The sequence below is a fragment of the Filicampus tigris genome, chromosome 19 (genome assembly GCF_054856515.1).
Source record: "Filicampus tigris isolate MCC_2025a chromosome 19, RoL_Ftig_1.0, whole genome shotgun sequence".
NCBI classification, from domain to species: Eukaryota; Metazoa; Chordata; class Actinopteri; order Syngnathiformes; family Syngnathidae; genus Filicampus; species Filicampus tigris.
In genome coordinates, this window is record NC_141235.1 from 458,803 (window position 1) to 482,416 (window position 23,614).

Genomic DNA, 23,614 nt, shown 5'->3' on the forward strand with positions numbered 1-23,614 from the left:
TAACTGTGCACTAACAAACCCCGTTAGCGTGCCAGCTAGCCTGCTAGCTGAGCCACATAATCGTCAGGCTGCAGTACAACAAGTGAACTGTGAATATGCTGTGATGTGTAAAAGGGACTTTAATTTGTTTTTTGATCAGTGGTACACACGTGAGTGTTTGGGAGCAATTTCCTAAAGATGAACAACACAAGCGCTTCCATCTTGGCGACCTGCCTGTCTGCAAGCATCTTGCGGGTCCAGTCCGTCAATCAAAGTCCGTTTGTTGACTCGACCGAGAAGACGCGCGCATACCTCAACAACATCACATTCATCTCCACGGTAACGACAAGATCGCTGGTGGTAACGCTCCAAGAATCGTGTCCAGAAAAGCAAATGACGAGGTTTGAAACGTCAGCAAAACATAGAGAAGCTCTCCGCCTCCGGTTGCCAAGGCGACGTGTGGTTAGCAACGCGCTAACAAACGACACGTTTGAGAAAAAGAAAACTTACATGTGAACCTATGGACGTTTGTTTATTTTAATCATCATTGTTTTTCCTTCCAATTAATTTATTTGGTAGTCTTTCACCAATTATTTCATAAAATACCGGAAAGAGAAATTCCTAAATGTGTTTGCAAATATTTTACATTTGACAGTTTTTATTGAATAATTGCAATTAATACATGAACTGATGACCGAATTAGAGTAATGAAAAGTAAATCAAATATGTCAAATATGTAAAGGTTCATTTTAATAATCAACAATTCATTCGTTCCTGTTTGGATCTTAAAATGAATGTCATTCATTAACCACTTATTTACTCGACGGATGAACGAATGAATTAAACGGGCGAAAATGCTCGATATCGGAGTGTTATTTACATCAAATCAATGCGATCAGACGACTGAGTGCGTGTTTCGGAAAAAATTGTCGGGAATAACGGCTGATTCAATCCCCAAAATGTAAACAAACGGTCATCTGGCTATTGCCGCGTGTTGATGTTTGCAAAGGACAATCTGCTCTCAACGGCCTTCCCCGCACAAACGGTCAAGTTGTGGAAATGCTCGCTGGGCTCGGCCGATGGCAGAACCAAGGAGGCCGGCGGGCCATACGTTGCCCACCCCTGAATTGGACTACGGCACCGGTATCATGTCATTATTATTACAGTATTGTCATCATGGTCAGCTCGTTCATGTTACCGTGCAGCAGTTCAACTAGCAGGGTTAGGGTTAGGGTTAACCCTAACCCTAACCCTAACCCTAACCCTGCAGGAGGACCAATTATCGGCTTCAATCACCTCCTTTTGACAGCTCGGTTTGTTCAGAAGAGTTCGCGTTCAGTCACAGGTCCTCCGAGCGCTGAATGATTTGGAAATATAGAGCAAATATTAGTAGGACCGCCTCTCGCGTGGTGCCTTGACCCTTTGAAGAAACACTTGAAGTAGACCGTGAGAAGAAGTGATTGTAAAACTCAGTCATGATAAATATCAAGTCCAATTTCAAAGCAGCGACCTTGAAGCTGAGGTTTTCAAACATGCACGTATTCCATTCATCTTCGAAACGTCTGTCCTCATCTTGTTCCATTTCATCGTCTGAGTCTCTGAAAGGTCACCGTGGACTCTTTGGGTGGAAACCTCCACAAAGTCTCAATGGGATGCTTGGAGAGTGCCGGTCTTGTCTTCATTAAGCGGACCGTTCCTTGAGATGCGCGATAAAATATTCCTGATTTGTTTGCGAATGTTCGTCCTTCACTCTTTGTCTCCGTCCTCGCTGCTTCCTGTCAAGCGAACACACGTTTGTGTTTTTTAGTTCAGGGGTGACCGAGCGCGGTCCTGGAGAGCCGCAATCCAGCCTCTTTCCCACGTCTCCCTCCTCCGATACACCCGCTTCAAATGATCAGCCCCGAACCAATCTTAGCAGAAGCCTGACCGCCGTGCTCCTGATCGTTTGAATCGTCGGGTGTGTTAGAGGAGGGAGACCTCTATGCCAACTTCCACTAGCCCATCGCGTTTTCCGTTCTCACCTCCCGCAGAGTCCATGTCCGAGTCGGAGATGTGCGTGATGGAGAAGCGGGACACGCTGGAGGGCGACACGGTGAAGCGGGAGAACCTAGTGGCCGACTTGGTCTCCTGGGAGGCGGCGGCAATGCGGGACGGCGAGTCGCGGGCGGCCGCGGATGTTGGCAGCGGCGGCAGAGGGAAGTCGTCCTCCCACTCGAAGCCTGCGCCTGGCACAAGAAGCCTCGTTGACTACGTCTTGCAGGAAAGCTCCCGCTTGGGAAGGACACACTCACTCTCTTCGGAGATGTTCCCGTCCGAGGAGTCGTCGGACGCGCTCAGCCTCTCGGGGGATTTGCTGCCTGAACCCTCCACGGCCAACGGGAACCCGTGCGCGGTCAGCTCCTTGGTGGGACTCTCCTGGAACAACAAGTTTTCACAAGTTAGAAACGCCAGATGTTCCTGACGTTTCGGCCGGATTACAAACCAGCTGGAGGTGGAAGTACGTAAGCCGCACATGTGCGAGACTGGTGACCGGTCACCAGCTAATCACACATCGGACATTGAGGTCGTTAATGAAGCCAACGTCGTATTTTTGGAACATGAGCCGAAGCTGGAATATGTGGAGAAAAGCCACGCAAAGACCGCACGGGAAGGTCCGAGTGGAGATTGCGAGGCCAAACCCCCGAGTGGGAGGTGCAAGTGTTCAACACTCGTCAAGTCACAAAAGTCAAGTCAAGCCTTTCATGAGTTTCGGCCAAACAGAGGTCTGAGGTCCTCCAATTGGTGATGAAAGTCCCCCGCCTCTGCTGCAAATGGCCAACGACTGCTCACCTGATCAAAGATGTAGACGGTGACGTCGTCAAAGAAGGACACGTTCCTCTTCTTGGGTTCCAGCTCCTCGTGTAGCTTGAGCACGGCGGGCGTCTTGAGGAGGCTTCGCAGTTTGTGGGCCTGGCTATCGTCGCTCACCACGATGGGCACCGGGTGGCACTCATCCTCGCTCTCCTCCTCCTGGACGCCGAAGGTCCGCGGCTCCTCATCCGACTCGTCGCTGTCGTCCGAGTCGCCGTCCTCCCCGTCGGCCTCGTCGCCGTCCGGAGGTGAAGCGCCGTCTTCTGTCGGAGCCGACTGAGGCGGAGGAGAAGACCGAGAGGACCTTCTGGAATTGGCCGCGTGCTGCAAGGCCACCTCATCTTTGGGTAAGATGTACAAGACCTCTGGCCCTAAAGGTTTGTCCTTAAGTGCCCCCGCTTTCCCTTGTTCTTCGTCTAACATGCCGCTGGACTTGTCTTCTCCGTTCAGCGCATCCAGAGCCTCCTCCATGGCTCCCACCACCTCTGCTGCCCAGTCTTCAAGAGACGAGCTCTCCTCCTGGGAGGGCCACTCATCCAGGCCCCCTTCTGCCGCCGAACCGTCAATCGATTCGTCATGGGGACAGTCTTCCGTTTGGTATGTCCCACTCGGTTGTGGCAAACAATCGTTCCCACGTGTTCTTGCTGCAGCCATGGCAGTGTCTTTCGGTGCCTCTTCATCTCCATTCTCACAACCGTCTTCTTTTTGCGGCTCTTCCTCCTGCTCGTTCCTCGTCTGGCGCTCATTCTCGTAGTCGGAAAAGTAGGCCGAGTCCCTGTACGGCGTCTCCTGGCTCAGTGGTGAGAAGGTGTGTTCGCACGCCCTTAATGACGGGTCTTCACGAGCTGCTTCGTCCTTCAGGGCACCGATACCAGACTCCTCCGTCGGGCTCGCGTGGACAGCTGGCCGAGGCACATCTTGGTCTTTGGCTTCATGAGGTTCTTTTGGGACAAACTCGGGACTTTCATAATTTTCCGTGTCATAGCCACTGTCCATGGCTTTGGGGGAGCAGGAAGGGCGTAAGGCGGTGCTGGAGCCCTCACAAGACCCAGCAACAGGCGGTAGGTCCATGGACTCCACGGAATCTGGCGTTCCTCCCTGCTTCTGAAGTGTCTTGAAGGCAGGGGAAGCGCCCAGCTCACCGGACTCCTCTGCAAAGATCCCCGAAGTGATATCGGCGTTGTCGTCAGTGATGTCGTCGTCTTCGTCGTCGCTGCAGTCGAGGATGTCCGTGAGGCTGACACTGGAGCCGGCTCGGTCCAAACCGCTGTCTCCCGCTTGACTTGTCTCTGACTGCGGATCCGTCAGGACCGCCATCCCGTGCTTGTCGTCTGCGGGCGGTGGAGGACTTTGGGTCATCTCTTCCATGTTGGGCTCGGTCCTCAGAGGATGTTCTGCGGTGCTGTCTCGCTTCATCACTTCTTCTGCTCTAAGATCCACATATGGCTCCCTGCCGCCATCAGGCTTGATCGGGGCGGGTTTGGACACCACCGGGCCCCCTGGTGCCGGCGAGAGGTTGATCATCTCGTCGCTGCCCGGGATGTCCGTGACTTTGTTGCAGTTGTAGCTGTTGTTGTTACTCACCAGCAAGCCCGTGAGCGGGTCAACAAAGTGCGGGCAGCAGCACTCCCTTGGTGGCACCACGGGGGTGTCGCTCTGGTGGCACAAGTACACCAAAGCGTCACGGCCGTCCGGCGACACCATTGGGGCGTGTCGACTCAGACAGCTGCCGTTGCCTTTAGCCTGGCGGGGATCCAGGTAGGCGACACTCTTTGGCAGGCCGCGGTGGCATTGCGGGCCGAGCTCCTCCGACCAGGAGTCTTCAATGTCTGTGCTCGGCATGGTGTAGTGAAAGTCCACATATGTGTCCCGTCCGCAACTCTGACTCGCTCGTCTTTGGTGGCCGGCGCTTCTGTGGCGATGTTTGGAAGGCCAAGTGTTGCACGTGTGCTTCTCAATGAACGTGTCCTCCTCTTCATCCTCCCCCGAATCCGTCTCCCTGCGCCCCGCCGAGTGTGCCCTCTCTGCCTCCATGTTAATGCCGACCGTGCCTGAGCCGTGCCTGCTGTGACTCGGCATGGTCTTCCTCAGGGAGCCCATCATGTCGTAGTAGCCCCCGGTCACAGTCTTGCCGATGACAGAAGAGTGACTCGTGTCCAGGTCCAGGTATGAGTCTCTGTAGACCTGTTCAGATGGACTATTGAGGGAGGGGGGCATTCCCACTGGGCTCTCTAGCTCGCCCAACGCCTGGCGAAGGCTCCTTGACCCCCAACTTTCTTGAAGATGCTCATTGGCCAACTCTCCTCCCATCAGATAGTGTTCAAAGTCCACAGGTGGCGAGTGCTCGTAATAGTAACCTCCATCTCGGTCTTTGTAGGACACATAGTGGCTAGACTCCCAGGGTCGTAGGGGGCTGTGGTCGCACACCTGTCCTAAGAGGGGCTCCATTGTGAGGGAGATGGCAGGACTTGAGTCATTGGAGTCATAGACGTTGTGGATATCTGCAGACCAGTAGGTGTCGCAGCTCTTAGCTTCTTGTGACGGACAGACCATGCAGTCGCCCGAGTCGGCGCTCCCAGTCAGGAAGCTCCCACTGCTCTGGTAGTCTGGGCTGTAGGAGCACAAGGTGTAGTCAGGCTCAATGTTACAGTCCACCGGTTCTTCGATGCGGATATAGAATTCGCTGTTGACTGATGGGCTGTGGGCACCGAAGACGGGAAGCGCCCCCGCAGCATGCGGGCGCTTCGGCTGGTAGCGGGGCGGAGAAGCTCTGTGGTTCAGACTCCGGAAGGGGCAGCCTCCCACAAGGCCCGCTGGAGGATAAAAAGCTTCCGGATGCTTGACTTGACTGAGGGCACTTGAGGAGTCCGGGCCTCTGTAGGACTCTTCTGCCCTGGCCTGCTCCCACCTGTACTCAAAGTTCAGGCCGTGGCTGGTCTCGGTGACGGTCAGAACGTCATCCCCGGACTCGGAGCGGTCGCCGTCGGCAGGGGAGAACTGCTGCAGTAGAGGGAACGAGGACAACGTGGAGGAGGGCCGCTCGTGAGTCGGCGGTGCGGGACCGCGGTGGATGTTGTGTCCGGCACCGGGACGCATGGAATTCCAGCGCCTCTCGAAGTCCTCCTCGGCCTCACTGGCCCCCTTAGCGCACAGATAGCTCAAGAGCAAGTGAACTTCCTGGGCATTTGGCCTCTGATCAGGTGGAAGCCAGCAGAACTGCATCACCTCGTACCTGAAACCAATTGTGACAGTCATCAGTGAGACAAGGCAAGAGATAGCGCCAGCATGCTTTGGAGTGTTGGTGTCTAACCAGCGTTCAGCCAGAGGAACTTGGAGCGTGGGCTTGGCCAGTCGCAGCTGCTGCTCCCTCACAGCGTAGGACAGAACTTGACGGTCAGAGTAATGGCTGTAGGGTTGCTTTCCCAGCTCCAGCAACTCCCAGATGGTCACGCCCAGAGACCTGACGGTTCAGAGGCGGGACTAAGTCACACGTGTGCAACTCATCATTCAGTCCAGTGTCTTCACCTTCAGGTTTGTACAAAGTCCCAAGTCACGTTGGGAAAAAAAACAAGCAAGCAAGCAAGCAAGCAAGGCAAGTCGAGTCCCTACTCCACTTTAGGCAAGACCTTCCTGAAGTTAAGCGAGTCATAAGTCAAGTCGTACAATCTTCCTCTGTCCCGTTACTTATTCCACACAGTAGCCACTTTGCACTCACACTCACGGTCGCCTTTTTGAACGGGCGCAAAGCAGTGACTCGATGGCGCCGCTTACCAGATGTTACTCGGTTGGGTCTGCTTGGCCACCAGCAGGTTTCCGTGCACGTCGTCCACCAGCTCAGGAGCGATCCAGCGAAGCGGCACGTACGTCTGGTCGGGTGTGACCATGTAGTCGTCCTGACGGGGAAGCAGCAGAGTCAATTTGAAACCTCGAACGGTGACTCTCACTCTCACCGGACTGTCGCGAGCTCCACCTTGTACTTGGTGCGGGACAAGCCGTAGTCGCCGATCTTCACGGTCACGTCGGCAGTCAGCAGGCAGTTCCTCAAAGCCAGGTCGCTGTAGATGCAGCAGATGGCGCCATACTTACAGACGTCATGTAGCTCAGACACGGACGCAGATGGAGCGGGCCAGAATTCACCACTCACTCCATGGGCGTTTGCAACCGCACGTTGTTGTACATGTGTTTCGTCACGGCAAAAGGCATTCCGTTCCATTGTTATCCGCACAAAATCTTAGGGGTGAAATGTTAGGAGACCGATTGTCAAACTTACTACTTGAGCGTAGTTTATTCTCATTTGTTCGAATCGCGGGTCCGCACCACCGCCTATTTCTTCAAACAACTTCACAATCCAGGCAAACAATGTTTCTCGTGGGTGTCGTCGGCTCCTAAGTGGCACCCGCGCTACGAAATACAATGAACTAAGCGTACTCAGAAACACAGCGATGGCCCTCAAGCGGGGCGAGCCCCCCAAACGAGACCCGGCTACCAAAGGCACGGCCCGCCGGCGCAGAAATGAGACTAACAAGTCCGTCATGAATTCTGGCCCGCCCTGGAGATATATTGCGGCGACGACATCCACCGGCGGACCCGCAGATGGCGCTGCTTTCTGGGGGCGAGGGTCCACCGCCCGCAACAAAATCACTGATGCTGGAGTCTTTGAGCAACACTCGGGCAGCACCAGGATGTTGTTACAGGAAGCGGCCTCGGATGGACTCGGACTCCGCTCGATTGATCTGTGGGATGAGTCCCTCGGGGATGGATGGTACGGTTCTTTGCGGTACCTGTGAGTGAAGTTGTGCGCGTGCAGGTGCTTGAGTCCCGAGGCGATGTCGCAGGCCATCCTCTGGAGGATCAGCGGCTCGGGCACAGCGGCGCCGTCCGCGCACTTGCTGCTGCTGCTGCTGCTCCTCAGGTAAGCTTTCACGTCGCCCTGGTAACGCAACGCAGTCTTAGCGCCTGTGGCCACTGGGGGGCAGCGTCGCCACCGTGAGAACAACCGGACAGTACCGCTCACCAGCGGACAAAACTCCATGACCAGCAGGAAGGGCGCCACGTCGGTGCACTGGGCCAGACACCGCAGCAGAGCCGAATGCTGCAGCACCCTGAGGACCAGCAAGCAAGTGGCGTCATTGGGCATTCGGCGCCAACCATCCGCAAGTGTGGCAAAGAGGAGGGGCGCGGGCGGACCGGTAGGGTTGCACTTCCTCCAGGAAGTGCATCTGTTCCTTGATGCTGGCGCTGGCCTTCAGCTCCTTGACCACCACCTGATTGCTCCTCAGGTTCTCATTCAGCTCGCCCAGAAGAACCTGCCACACGGACACACGGACACCAATGCGGCAGGAGGACACGAGGACGCGAATGGGCGTTCGGAATGGGCGGGGGCGGGGGCGGGGGCACACACAGCGATGGACATACCCAGTCATGAAGATAACGCAGATGTTGATGAGTGTGGAAAACGAGGATGGAGAGAAGAAGACGTTATCGGCTTGCAAACGTTCGAGAGACGTCATGACTCGGATTGCAAACGGGTGCAACACCTTTGGGGAATTTTCATGGGGGAGTTTGCAGGATTTTTTTTTTGGTTTGTTTTTTTTTTTTTTTTTCAGGAAACCGCCCTTGCCTAAGGAAGGCCAGCCTATCAGAGACAGAAGGTGTGATGACCAAAGAGGTGTCAATCATTTGCTGGTCAAGCTTCAGGAGCTTTGCTAAATTATTATGGAAAGATCACCTCAGCAAAGCAAGGGACGTATTGGGGCAAACGGAGGCAAACTTTCCCGTGAATTCCCACAGAAGGTTTCGCAAGACCGCGGGAAGGTGAGCGCCTGGTCCTTACCTTCCCGAACCAGCCGTTTCCGATTTCTTTCAGGTAGAGCAGACTCTGCCGGCTCAGGTTGGACCATTTCAGGCGGTGCGCTGCGAGGAGAGAGAGCGGTCCGCGTGAGAGCTGTCAATCAGACGTCGCGCCGACAACATCGGCTTTCTTAAGTGTCTACGACGTGGAACGTCCCAGAATTCCCAAGCTCCAACAAGCGCCCCCCCAACCCCCGCCCCGCCCCGCCGGTGGCGCCGGTCTGTCTGACTGCGTAATGCATCGCAGTCGGCGTCCTTGAGCAGAGAGTCGCTCCGGCTCACCCGGTCGGTTCCCGTGTCCATCCGTCTTTGGTTGTGGGTGGTGGCGCGGACAAACGGACCTTTGTGCCGTGACAAACCCTCCACCCCCCCCCCCCCCCCCCCCCCCCCAAAAAAAGAAGAGCACAAAGGCCAGTCAGTGTCCGTAGTGGACAGAGCGTCCCCCTCCCCATGCACGCTGCTCATTCCCGACAGCCGCCCGCGTCCTCACTTATGGCCCCCGGCGCCTGGCGCCACTTAGCTGCACATGGGCGCCGCCATCCTGAAGCCTCGTCAATGACAAAATTAGGCACCAAGCGCGTCACATGGAACAAAGTGACCATGGGGTGCGTGCGCGTGGCCGCGTTTCTGTGTGTGTGAGCTAACGGTTGTGTGTGCGCGCTTTTGAGGGCTGGCGTCTTGCTGTTGTTGTTGTGCTTGCGCTCACGGCTCCTAATCAATACCGTGTCGGTGCTCTAAGCCGCCTCGTCGGCCTGCGAGCCAGGAAGTCGTTAACGGGATGCTCGAGCGTTGCCGGCCATTATCCCGTCTGAGTCTTTGTTTGTTGGTTGGCTGGTTGGTTGGTTTGTGCGTGCGTCCGCCCGAGCTGCGCCGCTTCACAAATGCGCCTCAGCCAACGCGTGTTGGGGATTGTCCGCGTGCCACGACATGCATTGTCCTCACCAGCGACACAATTCGCCAGGACGGAACGTGTGAAGATAAGATAAGAATGCCTTTATTGATCCCACAGTGGGGACATTTGCAAGCACAGTTGCGGAATGACCGGGGCGTACGACTAGAACAACTTGAGCAAAGCACCGGCCGGAATTCAGTGGCTAACGGGACGAATCCGAGGCGGAGCGGTCGGCCGGCACGTGTGCTCCATTTGCTTTCTGCGAGAGTCGCGCAGCAGCCGCACGAGGGCGCGACCGCCGAGGTCAGCCCGGCTCTCACGCTCCGCGAGTCTCCCGAGGAGTCGCGCCCACTCGCAACTCCAAGCAGTCGGCCAGGAAACGCACGGCGCGCATTCCTTTGGGAGATTCTGAATGTGAGTGAGGGAGTGACTATGAGTGCATGTGTGTGTGTGTGTGTGTGTGTGCGTGTATGCATCTACGCAAATGTGTGCATTTGTGTGTGTGCGTTCGTCACCTGCATGTGCCGTGAGGCGTTCGGCAGCGGCGAGTGTTTGTGTCAGCTGCGACGTGTCCTCCAGCTCCGACGGTGGCGCCGCCCGCCTGGCGAGGGGCAGCGCCACCTCGCCCAGGGGCAGGACGTACACGCCCGGGCTGGCCGGCGCCGACGGCCGCGCGCGGTACGCCTCGCCATCGGGAAGGTTGCGCAACTCCTGAAACGACAGCACCGGCACACGCGCGTCACCTGGAGTTGTAGCGTCCGCCTACGAGCGTTTCCCCGCACCGGCCCCCCAAAGCTCGTCTGCGAAAGTGGACGTCGAGCAGACGTTTGGCCACCGGCCGGCGGAGAAAAGAGGCAAACCGAGCGATCGACACCAAGCGAGCAATCCCACGGCTCGTTAGCCGATCAATCAAGTGACCCGCTCAGCAATGGATGACATGAACAAAATGCAATCCAAGCTAGCAAAGCGAGCGAGCGGGCAATCGCTTGGTGAAACCACGACCTCTCGCCGCCCCGCCCCGCCCGCCAGCCAAGCGAGCGATCACTTGGCCGGACGACCAAGCGTTCGGACTCCATCAGCGAAAACGGCCCACTATAGCAAAGCGCTCAACCGATCCATTGATCAACCTACCAAAGCAACCAATTGCCCAATTCGGTCAACTGATGAAGCGACAAGATTTGGACGCGACCGACCACGAGCTGTTGGGCCAGCCTACAAAACGCAAAAAGCGCCCATGGGAAGGGGACGCGGCCATGGGAAGGGGACGCGGCCATGGGAATGGGACGCGGCCATGGGAAGGGGACGCGGCCATGGGAAGGGGACGCGCCCATGGGAAGGGGACGCGCCCATGGGAAGGGGACGCGCCCATGGGAAGGGGACGCGCCCATGGGAAGGGGACGCGCCCAGCCAGACTTCAAGAAGACAAACGTTGACGGGAACGCCAAGGTGAAACGTCGTCAATCGGCCGCAAAAGTCACATTTGGCTGGACGATTTTGCTCTTCGCGTCTTGTCCGGCCGCCGGGATCTCCCCCGGACTCGCGTGAAGCTCCGCTGCCAAACCCGAGTTTGCCGCGCGGGAAGTTGCAGGAAAAACTCAGCCAGGTCCCGCAAGACCTCAAGAATGTGACCTGACAACACCCCGAAAACAAACTCACACACACACACACATTCAGATGCTTCTTTTTATTGCATTCTTCTTCTTTTTTTTTTTTTTTTTTTTAAATTCTTCTCCTTCTCATGACATCTTCCCCTCCCTTTTCTCCTCCTCTTTCTCGTTCTTCCTCTTGTGACCCTCACACGTTCGCACGGCCCGCTCGCCCTTCGCACAACATGCATGCATGCATGCATGCATGCGGGCGCTCTCGCTCTCTCTCGTTCGCTCTCGCTCCACGTCCATTTTTCACACAAACGAGGACATGCATGAGAATAGAATGTGCATGAGCGGAGGACACGTGTGCGCATGCGTCCGAGAAGGCGCGCACACGTTGAGTCCACCTGCTCGGAAGGGAACACAAATGGTGACGCACACGCACACACAAGACGATAAAGACCGGCAGACATAAAAGGCATCAAGGCCAATTGGAGGAGGTTTCAATACGTGTGACGAGGTCACTTACCTTCCTCAGGTGACCGCACGCACGCACGCACGCACGCACGCACGCACGCACGCACGCACGCACGCACGCAAGCACACACACGCAGTCGGTGGCGTCCGATGTTGGAGTCCGGAGAGGACGAAGAGTTAGCTGAAGATGAAGAGCATTTGAGGAAGGACGTGAGGACGGAAGAAGGAGGAGCAAAGAGTTCGGGGGTCGCCTCCCTCCCCCCAGGGGAGAAGAAAAATGGGGAAGAGGACGGGGGATCGGGGGGGTTCCACATAGTGCACTGGTGACATCACCAGCACAACACACCCGCCAAAGCACATCTGCACAACTCACGCAAACTCTCGGGAACACGCGCGCGGCGCACAACAAACGCTCGCACGAATGCGCACAGAAAACTCACACCGTCACACGCATAAACGTGCATGTAGCGTCACACACACGGAGAGAGAAACACACAAACTTGCATATACAGTAACACACACACACACACAGACACACATCAAGACACACTAAGAAAATGTCACAGGAAAACACACACACACGACTCGCGACAAGGGACACACGTTCATACGCAAATTCTGTAGTGCACGTACGCACGCACGCACGCACACAAAGATGCCATGCACACGTGCAATTGTGGTGGTTGTTGATGTGATTTGACTGACAGCTGTCACATAGAAGCGGGCACCGCTTGTTAGTACTAACTAGTTGGCGCCGGTTGGTGGGTGTGCGTGCGCGTGTGTGCGTGTGTGTGTGTGCGGTGGCGTCGACCTTGAATCGCGCACCGCGGCTCTTCTTGCAGCACAGGCAAGCCAGCAGGACCAAGAGCAGGCCGACCACAGCCGACGCCCACGCCAACGCCGCCGACGCCCACGACGGCTCCGCCCACTCGCCGACACCTGCGGACCAGACGCAAATCAGGACAACGCGCGCATTCGCATGCCCACATGTGACGTAAGAGTCTTGCACGCGTGTGCGATGTCACACGCGAGGACGACGCTTGCGCTGCACATTTTGCTTTTGGGTGACGTCGCCTCGTTCTCTTGCTTCACTTTGTCGCCTTCCCGTCCTGCGGGCGGAATGTTCTCGGAGCATCCTTTGGTGGTCCGAGCGGGATGCGGAGGATGCAGTTGCCACGGAAACGGGCTGCTCCTGCTTTCTGCTTGTGTTTACTCGCCAGGCGTCACAACTTTGCTGTCCGGCACAAACTCGGCCTCGCTCGTGGGGACCCGAGCGCAACGCAAGGCTATACGCTAAACTGCGCTAAGCTAAGATGGGCTAAGATAAGCTGAAGCTAAGTTAAGGGATTTTGCATTGACTCGTCCGCAGCCCCCTTTCGCAGCGTAGTCGTTCGGATGCTTGAAACGTCTTCCGTTGTGCGTTGTGGAAACTTTCGCCCATGCCTCGCTTGCCTTGAACGAATCGTTCAGGTGGCTGCGGCCGCACGGTGGGAAATTGTGCAAATGTGATCTTAGCATTCCAATGCCTTAAAATGCAACACTCGAAAAAAAACAACCAAAAAAACGTTACATGACAGGCAGCTTAGCCGAGTAAGCTAACAAATTCGTGTGACCAAACGCGAGTGCGTTCAGTCACGTGATGGTGTGATGACATCACACGACGATGTCATCATCAGGTGACTGTCAGGATGCTAAGATTAGAAATCTTCTCGCAATGTTTTTCTGCTCGGTTCGCAAGAAGCTGGAGCTGCGCGGTTGCCATGGCAACTGCCCGCAACACATCATTGCGTAATACCGAGACACAGGATGGACGATTGGCTCCGATGAAGAAGACAAATTATTAATAAACTTCATGAAGCTCCGCACGTGTGAGTGTGACAGCAAGGAGGCGCTCACGTGAACACGCACGCGCACGCACACCCGCACACACACACACACACGCACCCCCACACACACGCACACACACAACGCACCCACCCACCCACGCACCCCCCCCTCCCCACCCACACACACACACACACACAACCCGAAACGGAACCGCAGTGCCGGAATGTTTGTCTCACCTGTGCCGATGGCGGCGGCGCGGGTCCAAAGCGCGGCGCACGTCAGCACCGTCAGCATCTTCTTCGTCGTCATCCTCATCCTCATCTTCATCTTCATCCTTCCCAAAACGAGCCCGGACAGCCGCGGATTGGCGCGTCCATCTCAAGGAAGGAAGAAAGCTGCAGGAATCAGGAAGGTTGAGAGCAAAGCATTCCCCGTAAGGTGGTGGTGGTGGTGGGGGGGGGGGGGCGGCTCAGGACGGGTGCGGGGGGAGGGGGGTGTTATCAGACGCGGGCTTCGGCGGTGTCGGTCCGCTGGTGCCGAGGACGGGGGGTAGGAGGAGGGGAGGGGGCTGCTGGTGCTGTCCGCGGTGCTGCTTGCGAGAGCGCCATTTTGTTCGCCAATGCTGAGGGGGAGGGGCGGGGGATGGATGCTGAGGGCCATTAACGCGCATGCGCTGACATACATGCACATACACACACGCACACACAAGACCACGCAAAAGTGTATCCCCCCCCCACACAGGCATATAGTCAGACGCACAGGGGCGTAGCCAGACATTTTTCAGTGGGGTGGCCGGGGTGCCCCGACATTTGAGTGATGGGTGGCCAAGTGTGCACGCACGTGCGCACTGGCGTGCTCGTAATCCTCTGTGGAAGCGAGAAACAAAAGTACACAAAGCCAAGTGAGAAGGCAGCGTTTGTCATGCGAGCTTCACTGGCTCCAGGAAGCCATTTTATCATCCCTTGCCTCATCACAAATTCGACTTTTATCTCATGCACTGACTTTGCAAAATAACTGCCAATCGGTGATCCATTTTCACCAACAGCCGACACCATTTTGCATGCTGCAAAATCATCACAATGAAACAAAAATCGAGTGGTGTTGGTTTGCATTTGATTTCATGAAAGCGTGACTGTGGATGTTACGATTAAAAAAAAAACATGCTTTGAAAGGCATGATTTGGATCGACGTCGACTGTAACAATCAAATGTTCGTTATTAAAGGCAGATTCTTTCAGAGTTTGCATTCAGGTTCTTCAAATAAAGCGGCCTTACAAATGAATTGTGGCAATGGATCAGAGAACGCTGCAAAGGTGTGAAAACGGCCGCTAAACCACAGCTATCACAATTTTGCCCTTGATTTGGGCACCCCGTAGCTCTGCCCCTGCACGCACACACAAAAACACTTTCAGGAAGACGCACATCATTGCCTCTCCTTTATTTTTATGCAATCAAACACATTTATAATTCATACAGATCAACATCATCTACCCTCGCCGCAAACACGAATGTGTGCAACACACACGCACGCGCGCACGCGCGGCACGGCACGGCACGCGCACACTTCCTCTTCAGTGTCCTCAAAGGACACGTTAGCTCTGTGGCTAATGCTAACGCTAGACGCATACTTCCTGTTTCCACTCATCTCATGCAACCGCACTTGAACGTGCCCATGCAGCTGGCGAGAGCGCGGAGGCATCGCGAGAAATGGAGTCCCGCCAAGACTTGCAGGCTGCACTGCTTGAGGCGACCGATGGAGGGCAGCAAAGTTACATGCCAGCCTCACTCGCTTTTTGGATTTGACAAGATCTACCCCAGACTCGCTTCGGCCAAAGTTCGCTCGAGAGCTGTATGCAAGCTTTTATTCTCAGACGCATTTTCAGATCACTTCGAGAAATGAATAGCGCGAAATTACTATAAAATGGACTTGGTTTCATTTCCTTCATACGCATGATAAAGTCCATTTGTCAAACTGTATGTCTCCTTGAGACGAGCGACAAGGTTTTTGAACTCGATTTTCCAACTTTGCGTTTTATCATCAACTATTTCCACTTAAGTTGTATTTACCTTGTGACAAATACGTCGTCACATTGCAGCCCTCACGTGTTCTCTTTCACAAGCGTTTTTATTGTGCGCTGCGGTTACTCATTCACTTGACACCTGATAAGCGTTTTCTTCCTCTTTTCTCCTCACATCCATTTATTACACTGAACACAAAACAGGAAGGTTGCAAATGGAAGAAGTGACTGAGATGATGAGTCACAATCAACAAAACGTCACTTTGGTTTACGCCCTCACATCAGTCGCTTGGCCGTGTTGTGCGACACTTTCGCTGCCATCAATCTTTAAGGCGCTTTGGAAAAACAAGCCGCGGGAGGAAAAACGTATTCAAAATCGACAAGACTTAAAAAAAAAAAAAAAAGCAGCTGACCTTTTTAGTCGAAACAGATTGACATTTGAAAAGATTGCATCTTTTTGGACATGCGCATGTTTTTCACACATGCTTGAATAACAAGCAAACAAATCTAAAAGGAAATATCTCGACATCACCTCCAAACAGAAAAACGCTTTGAAAAAATGCAACGTGTCCGCTTGAACAGTTTCACTCGACACGTCGAGATGAGGAGGAAACCACTGAAAGCAGTTGTCTCAAGACATGCTTGAAAAGAAAAGAAAAGAAAAGAAAAGAAAAGAAAAGATTTCAAACATGTCTGAAGAGAAAGTTGTTGAAATCAGAAGCATGTCAGATGGTCCAACGTTTCCCAACAGGTCTCTCGCTTTTCAGGAAAGGCCCACGGCGTGCGATTCCGCCGCGGCGAGGCGGGAGGCCATTTTTGCAGCGAGCGCTATCCTAGCAACAGGAGAGTCCCGTTGGCGGTTGCCGCGGCGACGGGCCCAGCAAAGCGTCTGGCTCGGCGGGCTGCTTTTGAGCGCCTCGGCGACGTAGCTTCGCTCTCCCGGCGGACGGCCAAAACGAGTGCTTGTCGCCGTGCAAAGGCGCTGGGAATAAACAAACCACAACGTCGCCACGGAGCCTTCGCAAACGTCGAGCGTGCGGCACGTTCGCCGGTCCACGGCCGGTCCACGGCCGGTCCACGGCCGGTCCGCTCAGAGGCACCGAGGGGTGTTCGGCAGTGGTCACAGATGTTCAGGGCCACTCGGGGAAACTTCAAGAGCATCTAGGGGCTTTCTGAAGCGTGTTCAGGAGCGTTTGCAAACGTTCGGGCTGGCTGAGAATTCATCACGGAATGTTCAGTCACGTTCAAGAGCATTCAGGAGAACCAAAGTGCATTGGGCGCTGGTCCCAAATGTGGCAAAGGGGCACAAAGTGACGAAGGAGCGCCAAGTAACCTTCGGGAGCATTCCGTCGGCGTTTCCAAGAGTCGCGGGCAAGAGCAGCGTGCGGCTCGAGCGAGGGCTGCCGCGCAACGTTCGGGAGCTTCGGGGAGAACTTTGGGCAACGTCGAGGGGCAGCGGCACGTGTTGCCCAGCGGGCATTGAAGCGCGGCGAGCGGAGGGGGGGCTCCTCACGAGCGCGCGTAGAGCGCGATGAGGCCGTCCCGGTGCAGCCGCTGCCACAGGTTCATCTCCAACATCAAGTCGTGGTTGAGGAAGAATTCCACCGGTTGGTACTCCCTGTCGTAGTAGTGGTCCGAGTACTTTTTGTACTGCGGCGTCATGAAGCCGTAGGCGCTGACGCGGTCGCAGCTGTGCAGCGCCGCCAGCAGCATGACGGCGCCCGTCGACGGCCGGTAGATGTCGCGGTGTTTGGTTTTCAGCGTTTTGGACGGGAGGAACCTGCAAGCAAAACGTTGGCGCTCACCTTCACCGGGCACTTTGGTCGCCGTGGGTACCCTTGGGCGCCGCTGCCTCACCTGTTCCTCAGGTAGCGGATGAAGTCGGGATGGTACATTTTCAGCTTGGCCGCCGTCACGTCCTTGCCGAAATAGGCGGCGGGACTGAGCGGAAAAGATGACAGCATCAGCATCTCAAAGCGGCCCATGAAAAAGGCCACGGCCGTCCGTCTGTGAATAAGGGCTGCAGAAGCTCCACAAGCCGACGCCCATCCTTGATGTTCAAACGATGTGACGGCAATGACGGAATTAGCCAGGCCCCGGCGGGGCTCTTTGACTAGTTGTCACTCGACTGATGATGACGCAACGAAAGAGTAGGGCTGCGCCATTTGGGAAAAACATGCAACGCGGATGTTGACTATAGCCACATTATTGCCGTAATTAACATGACATTTTGATTACCTAATGAAAGAAGTACTTTTGTTTCATGCAGGAAAATGAGCTCAATGTGTTCTTGATTGCAATTGGCATGGATGACGTCCAACGCTTGCGCATCCGACCGGTCCGATTCAGATCAAAGCGTCCGATTCCAGAAGACGACGACTTTGCAACGCCATTATTGCAATATCGACGTTTTTCCGACATATTTTGCAGCGGCAGTATATATATATATATATATATGAAAAAAAAGCGCCAGAGAAGAGCGCCACGCCGAGCGGCGGTACCCACTCTTTGCCGCGCTCGCGCCCTTGCTGGACCAGGGTGTGCCGGGCCGCCGCCTTCATCAGCAGGTAGTCGCGATCGTGGTCGGGCAGGAAGACGTAGCGCGTTTCCTGTGCGGGCCCGACGTCAGCGTCAGCGTCAGTGTCGGCGCGCCAGCGCGCCAGCACGCCCGCCCGCTCTCACCTGAGACCGCGGCGGCCCTCGGTAGCCGGCCGAGGCGTAGTTCCTCATGGAGTTCATCAGCGTGTTGGTGGAGAAGGTGTAGTGGGTGGTGCGGACGCCCACGTCTTCCTCGAAGCCCGCCAGGATGGCGCCGTTGGTCCTAGAGCGGCAAAGCTTCCACTCGCACCCTTGGTCTCGCCAACATCGACTCCATTTCATTTGCGGCGCGCGCCGCGACCGAAGCTGACCTGAAGACGTAGTGGTGCCGGTCGATCTCCTCGCCTTTCTTGGAGCCCTTCAGGATGCCGCCGTTGCCGACCACGGCGCAGCGGATGCAGCCGGACGTGCGGTTGCGACGCCCCCAGTCGTCAAACATGGCGGCGCTGGCCGACGAGTTGAGCAGCGCCAGCGCGTCCGACAGCGCTGATGGTCCGCAAAAAGCCCAACACATCAGCAGGCGTGCAGCAGCACTTTTTTTCCTTGGGGTTCAATTTCACGCGCCGTGGACTGAAAATGACATCACAGTCGCTCGGGTAGCGACCAATCGTGGCTCGGATTCAGAAAAAACGCCGAGCCGCGATTGCCGGTTAGCCGAGCAACTGCAATGTCGGTCGACAGAAGCGACAAAATGGCCGCCCCCCCCCCCCGACGCGGCTCAAAGCGGCTGCTGAACTCCGATTGCGAACGCAACATTCATCAGATGGCCTTGTTTCAACTAGCAGGCCTGCACAGAACATATTCTTGGCAAAACAATGTTTGGGTTGACTGATATTCGGCATTTCGACTGTACTGTATGCTTGCAAAAATGTACCGTATAACAAGAAGATGCAAATTTGACTGTGAATGGATATCGGCTCCAAACATCGGCCCCCTTGACTACCGATAATCGGCCCTGAAGAGAACCATCCCCGTCTACCTCTGCTTTTCAAAGCCAGTCACCCTTTATATGTGACGCACTGGGGTACCGACCTTGGTAGGTGAGGGCCCCCCAGCCGAACGCGCCCCGATACGCACGGAGGCGGTCATATTGGGCGGCCGTGGCGTGTTTGGAGCACTGCAGCAGCGGGACGTTCGTCAGGAACAGGCCGGACACGCCCGACTTGGCCACGCGGCTCCTGATGCCGTCGGGGCACTCCTTTTTTCCACACAAAAGGCACACATGTTGACATTTATCTGCCGGCTAAAGGACTCCAATCATGAAATGATTGCTCACTTCTCAAACTGCAGCGTAAGTGCTACACGGTGCCAGTCTCTCGCTTGAGGAAATAGTGCCACTGTTGTCTTTTATATGATGCGCCTTACTTTTTTTTTTTATCTCGGTCTGTGTGTACAACATTTGCATTTGTTTGATATTGTGCATGTGGTTTGTTTGCGTGGGCGCAGAGTCTGCAATCAAGCAATTGATGCGTTGATTGAAGATGATCGTGGCCGCGAATCCAACACGACGAGGCACTCACAGTTAGCGGCGGGACGTCTTCGCTGGCGTAAGCGTCTCCGATGAAGGGCGGCTCGGTGGGCTTGGCCGCCGAGGGGGCGGGGCTCGTCCGGTCGCCGCGGAGACGCGGCCCAGAATCTGCCGGCACGCTGCGGACGAGCAAACATTTGTCAGCCGCTCTGCTGCGATAGTTGCGAACGTTGATGACATCGTGAGGAGAATATGCGCTTTGCTGTATTTTTTTCATTTCATCAAAATGCACCGACAACATTTTCTTCCACATTTATCCCGACTGTAGGAAGATTAAAAATTCATTGCATTCGTAGTTGCTTCGAATCAGAAATTGTATTCATGAAATAATTCTTGCGATTCAATTGATTACAACACAATGAAAACTTTTTCTTTTGATTGTATCATTTCCTCATTTGTCGCACTAAATAATTGTTTGTCAATAATAAAATGAAAAATATTCCCCCAAAATGCTGCAAATACAATTTTCAAATCAAATAGGAATGAATCTAATGATATGAATTCTAAAAACAAAATTAAAACAAGAGAAGAGAGTGACTTATTATTTCATCGTTCAACTATTTGACATCCATATTTCATTCTTTTTTTTTTTGAAGACGATCCGTCCCATTGAAAAGCTCGAATCTAACAGTTGGCCGGTCTCCATGGCGATGATGTCACGTGATGTGCGGCCGACCTCCACAATGGTCCCAGGTGGGCCCAGGACAACGCCTGGGGGGTCTCCAGTCTCCCGGACAGGAAGTAGACGCACAGCACGGAGACGGCGGTGACGGCGGCCAGCGCCAGCCGCCTCGGCGCCGACATGCTCGCTCAGAAGCTGCCGCTGGTGGGGGCTCCGCTGGCCCCCCGCCTCCGCTGCGGGTGCATCAGGATGTGGCACAACTCTTTGGAGAGAAGACCAAAAAGTTCAATGAGAAAACCAGAACCAACGGACCGGGCGCCCGTCAACGCGAAGACAAACATCGGACCGGTCGCAGCGCCTGGTCGGCGATGGGAGCGCAAAAGCGGGCCAAAGGTGATGACGCCACAAGCCGAGGGCTAAAGCTAACCTGCGCTCCGACTCGCGGCTCTGCTTACCGTCCGGCTTGGACGCGATGGCGCACTCCGCATGTTGGACTACCTGCAGGCACGTTTGGCCACGCGGGCGCCCTGCAAAGCCGCAGGCGGCGAAGCCACTTGTTGCCGCTCTCCACGTCCGTTATCTGCTTCCTGTTTGGCCAGCTTGACTTCCTGTTGCTTGGCTGAGCGCAGATAAGAGACACCAACGACATTTGCATTTGTAGCGCCGCAAACGGCCATGACAAATGTGCCAGTGGTGGTGACGAGCAAACACGCAGACACACACACACACGGGGCGAAGCGGGGACCAGCAAAAACAACACGACAACCATTGTTAACAAGTCTGCTGAACCGGATTTCAATGTCATTCTAACACGGGTCCAATATTACACAATATTCTGGAGCCCTTTAAATGACTCCAACATGATATGAATACCATTCTAACATGATTGTTAAAACAATGACTCTTGCACGCTGTTGTAACAAAGTTTACAATCTGATTACAAGCCGATTCCAACAAGATTTTCAAACGATTGTGAAATGAATCCAAGATGATTGGGAGCATGAAGGCAACTGGCATCTAACACCTCCGACAAGTGTCAACTTTCCCACTCGTGTGTGTCACGGGGCCTGCTGAGAGTCGTAAAGTGAAACACAGCCTGCCTAACGCTGACCCGCGTCCCCCCCACCCCCACCCTGGGCCTTCCTGGGACAATAAAGTGCACCAGAAGGCATTTGGGGGCTGCAAATAGTACCAAAGGTTTTCCGCAAACTGCTGGTAAAGTCATAAAGGAGGACGAGCTAGAAAGTGACTCGTTTTTCTCACAAGCACAAATTCGAACATGACTCAGAGTATCCCACAAGTGAGAGACACCTTCCCGTGTAGTCCACGTCACTTTTTGTCCCAACCAGAAAGCCTTCTGAATTTGACTCCCACACCACCACTGCAACCCGATTCCAACGCGTTTCAAACTCATTTGGATTTGAAGGCAATTCCAACCACCGGGTTGGAACGATTCTGATCATATTCGTGATTACAAACTGACGAGAAGATTGGAATCGCGAATCCAAGTGGACTCTCTCGATTTCAACATTTTGAAGATGATTCAAACCGTGAAGGCAACAAGATTCAGTACACACGGTGACAGTCAGCTGGAAGTGAGTGAGTCCAATCGGGATTTGAAGAGCAATCCAACATGATTCCAATGCCACTATGTATGATTGTAACCATGACTACAACAATGAATCCAGCATGTTGCCAAGTAGGAATCTGAAATGTTTTCAACATGATTGGAAGCACAAGTCCTTCATGACTCCAAGCGGGGTTACAAAGGGATTGCAATGATTCCAACACAATTCTAAATATCAACTCCAATCCTGAATCCTACGTCGGGGGTGAGGGCGGGGGCTCGCTTTGGGTGTTGTTAAAAGGCCTCACCTGGTCCGGGGCCGGTCGTCGAAGGTCCGCCGGCCAAGCTTCCCGAGGACTTGTTGGCGCACAACTCGAGGAGTCGGGAGGCACTCGGCGACGCTCGGCTGCTGCCGGGCCCGCCTACTTGGGGGGCCGGACCGCCTCGCGCAGGGTGGGGCCACTGTGAAGAGAGCAACAGCTGCTGGCAGCGGCAGGCAGGCAGGCAGGCAGGCAGGCGCGGCAGGCGCCGGGGGCCTCAACCGCACCAGCGGAGAGAGGAAGTGGGGGCGGGGAGGGCGGGATGGAGGGGGCACTTGCAGCCAATGGGAGCGCAGCAGGCTCTCCCCTTTTGACGCCAGTGTTTTGGACCCGAACACCGGCCGGCCGCCTCGACTGCTTAAAAAAAGGGGTTGAGCTCACGGACAGAAGGGACAGCTGACATCAACATGAAAAGGGTTCAAATGTACCACAATTCCAAACGTAAAAACAAAAACAATTAAGAAGCAATTATTTCACACATTTTGGGCATTCGTCAAACTCAGGCATATTTTCAAAGGCTCTTATTTAGAATAAATGCAAATGCAGCACATTTGGTCAGAAGGTCACAAAGAAATGGTTCAACACTTGACTTTTTAATCCAAATGTAAAAATAACCGTAGGCGGCGACAAAGGCTCTTTTTGTTTGCGTGAGGCCAGCCAACCCGCCATCTTGGCTTTCATCGGCAGAAAGGAAATGCGCTGAAAGACGAGACGAGCTCGAGAGCAAAGCGGGTCGCAAGACTCGCAATTGTTCCGCCCGCTGACATCCCGCTTTGTCCTGCTGGAGGCAGCAAATGGCAGCCGGTGGCTCCAAAGTAAAGACGTAAATAAATAAAACAGTATTGTTATAAAGCAACCATAAATATTCCCGTGATGTCCCGAGGCTAAACGCTATCTTGGGAGACACTTCAACCGTTGTAAACAATTCAATCCACTCACGATACTCCCACTCAGCCGCTAAGTGGATGTGAATTGGAAATGAGCAACATTAAATCATGTTTTTGAATGATGAAACCTCTGCTGTTCGCATCGCTCCCACGGCATCATGCGCAGATTTTTCTTTTTTTTTTGATAACACTCACGAAACGGAACGATTCTTTTTATGGATGATGACGGATGGAGGGCCAATGAGGGGAGGGTGCCCGGCCGGGTCTCAGCCGGAGGACGCGCAGGCCAAGTAGGGGTCAAGTGCGCATCTCTGGCCATGACACATATCAATCGACAATTGATCCACAAGGGGAATTAGGGATATTGGTGGCAGAATTGTTGATGTTTTCAACTACTATTTGAGAGTTCTTTTTGATTCACATCAATTATTAATATCGATAATTGAGAGATTTGTCCCTGTTCAGACATCCTAAGTCAAGGTTGAAGCAGGCGAAATCAAGTTGTGGTTCTCTTAAAGTCAAAGTATGACTACTCAGAATCATCCCAAACTGGAGTTGGGCAGATCCACAATTCCACCTTTCACATAGCAGATACCTGGAAGGAGGAACCC

General features: G+C 54.4%; 2 protein-coding genes across 3 annotated transcripts; both read right to left on the reverse strand.

Annotated features, from left to right (window-relative positions):
• Window positions 1-101: 101 nt before the first annotated feature.
• aatkb (apoptosis-associated tyrosine kinase b) lies at window positions 102-13,913 on the reverse strand. Its single transcript, XM_086016602.1, has 14 exons — window positions 13,701-13,913; window positions 12,449-12,576; window positions 10,087-10,282; window positions 8,663-8,742; window positions 8,017-8,135; window positions 7,844-7,931; window positions 7,611-7,759; window positions 6,800-6,884; window positions 6,601-6,722; window positions 6,140-6,289; window positions 2,809-6,061; window positions 2,271-2,394; window positions 2,001-2,204; window positions 102-1,754 (listed from the first exon to the last, which is right to left on the reverse strand). Exons 1-14 carry the CDS (start codon window positions 13,795-13,797, stop codon window positions 1,726-1,728), a joined length of 4,824 nt encoding a protein of 1,607 aa, XP_085872728.1. The 5' UTR covers window positions 13,798-13,913; the 3' UTR covers window positions 102-1,725.
• Window positions 13,914-14,886: 973 nt separating this feature from the next.
• st6galnac (ST6 (alpha-N-acetyl-neuraminyl-2,3-beta-galactosyl-1,3)-N-acetylgalactosaminide alpha-2,6-sialyltransferase) lies at window positions 14,887-23,490 on the reverse strand. 2 transcript variants are annotated; one of them, XM_086017287.1, is made up of 10 exons: window positions 22,105-23,490; window positions 20,685-20,848; window positions 20,284-20,491; window positions 19,600-19,726; window positions 19,112-19,277; window positions 18,391-18,565; window positions 18,164-18,302; window positions 17,987-18,090; window positions 17,339-17,422; window positions 14,887-17,261 (listed from the first exon to the last, which is right to left on the reverse strand). In XM_086017287.1, exons 3-10 carry the CDS (start codon window positions 20,409-20,411, stop codon window positions 16,991-16,993), a joined length of 1,194 nt encoding a protein of 397 aa, XP_085873413.1. In that variant the 5' UTR covers window positions 20,412-20,491; window positions 20,685-20,848; window positions 22,105-23,490; the 3' UTR covers window positions 14,887-16,990. The 2 variants fall into 2 exon arrangements, with proteins under 2 accessions (XP_085873413.1, XP_085873411.1); XM_086017285.1 differs by lacking the exons at window positions 20,284-20,491; window positions 20,685-20,848; window positions 22,105-23,490 and having other exon boundaries at window positions 19,600-20,227.
• Window positions 23,491-23,614: the final 124 nt, after the last annotated feature.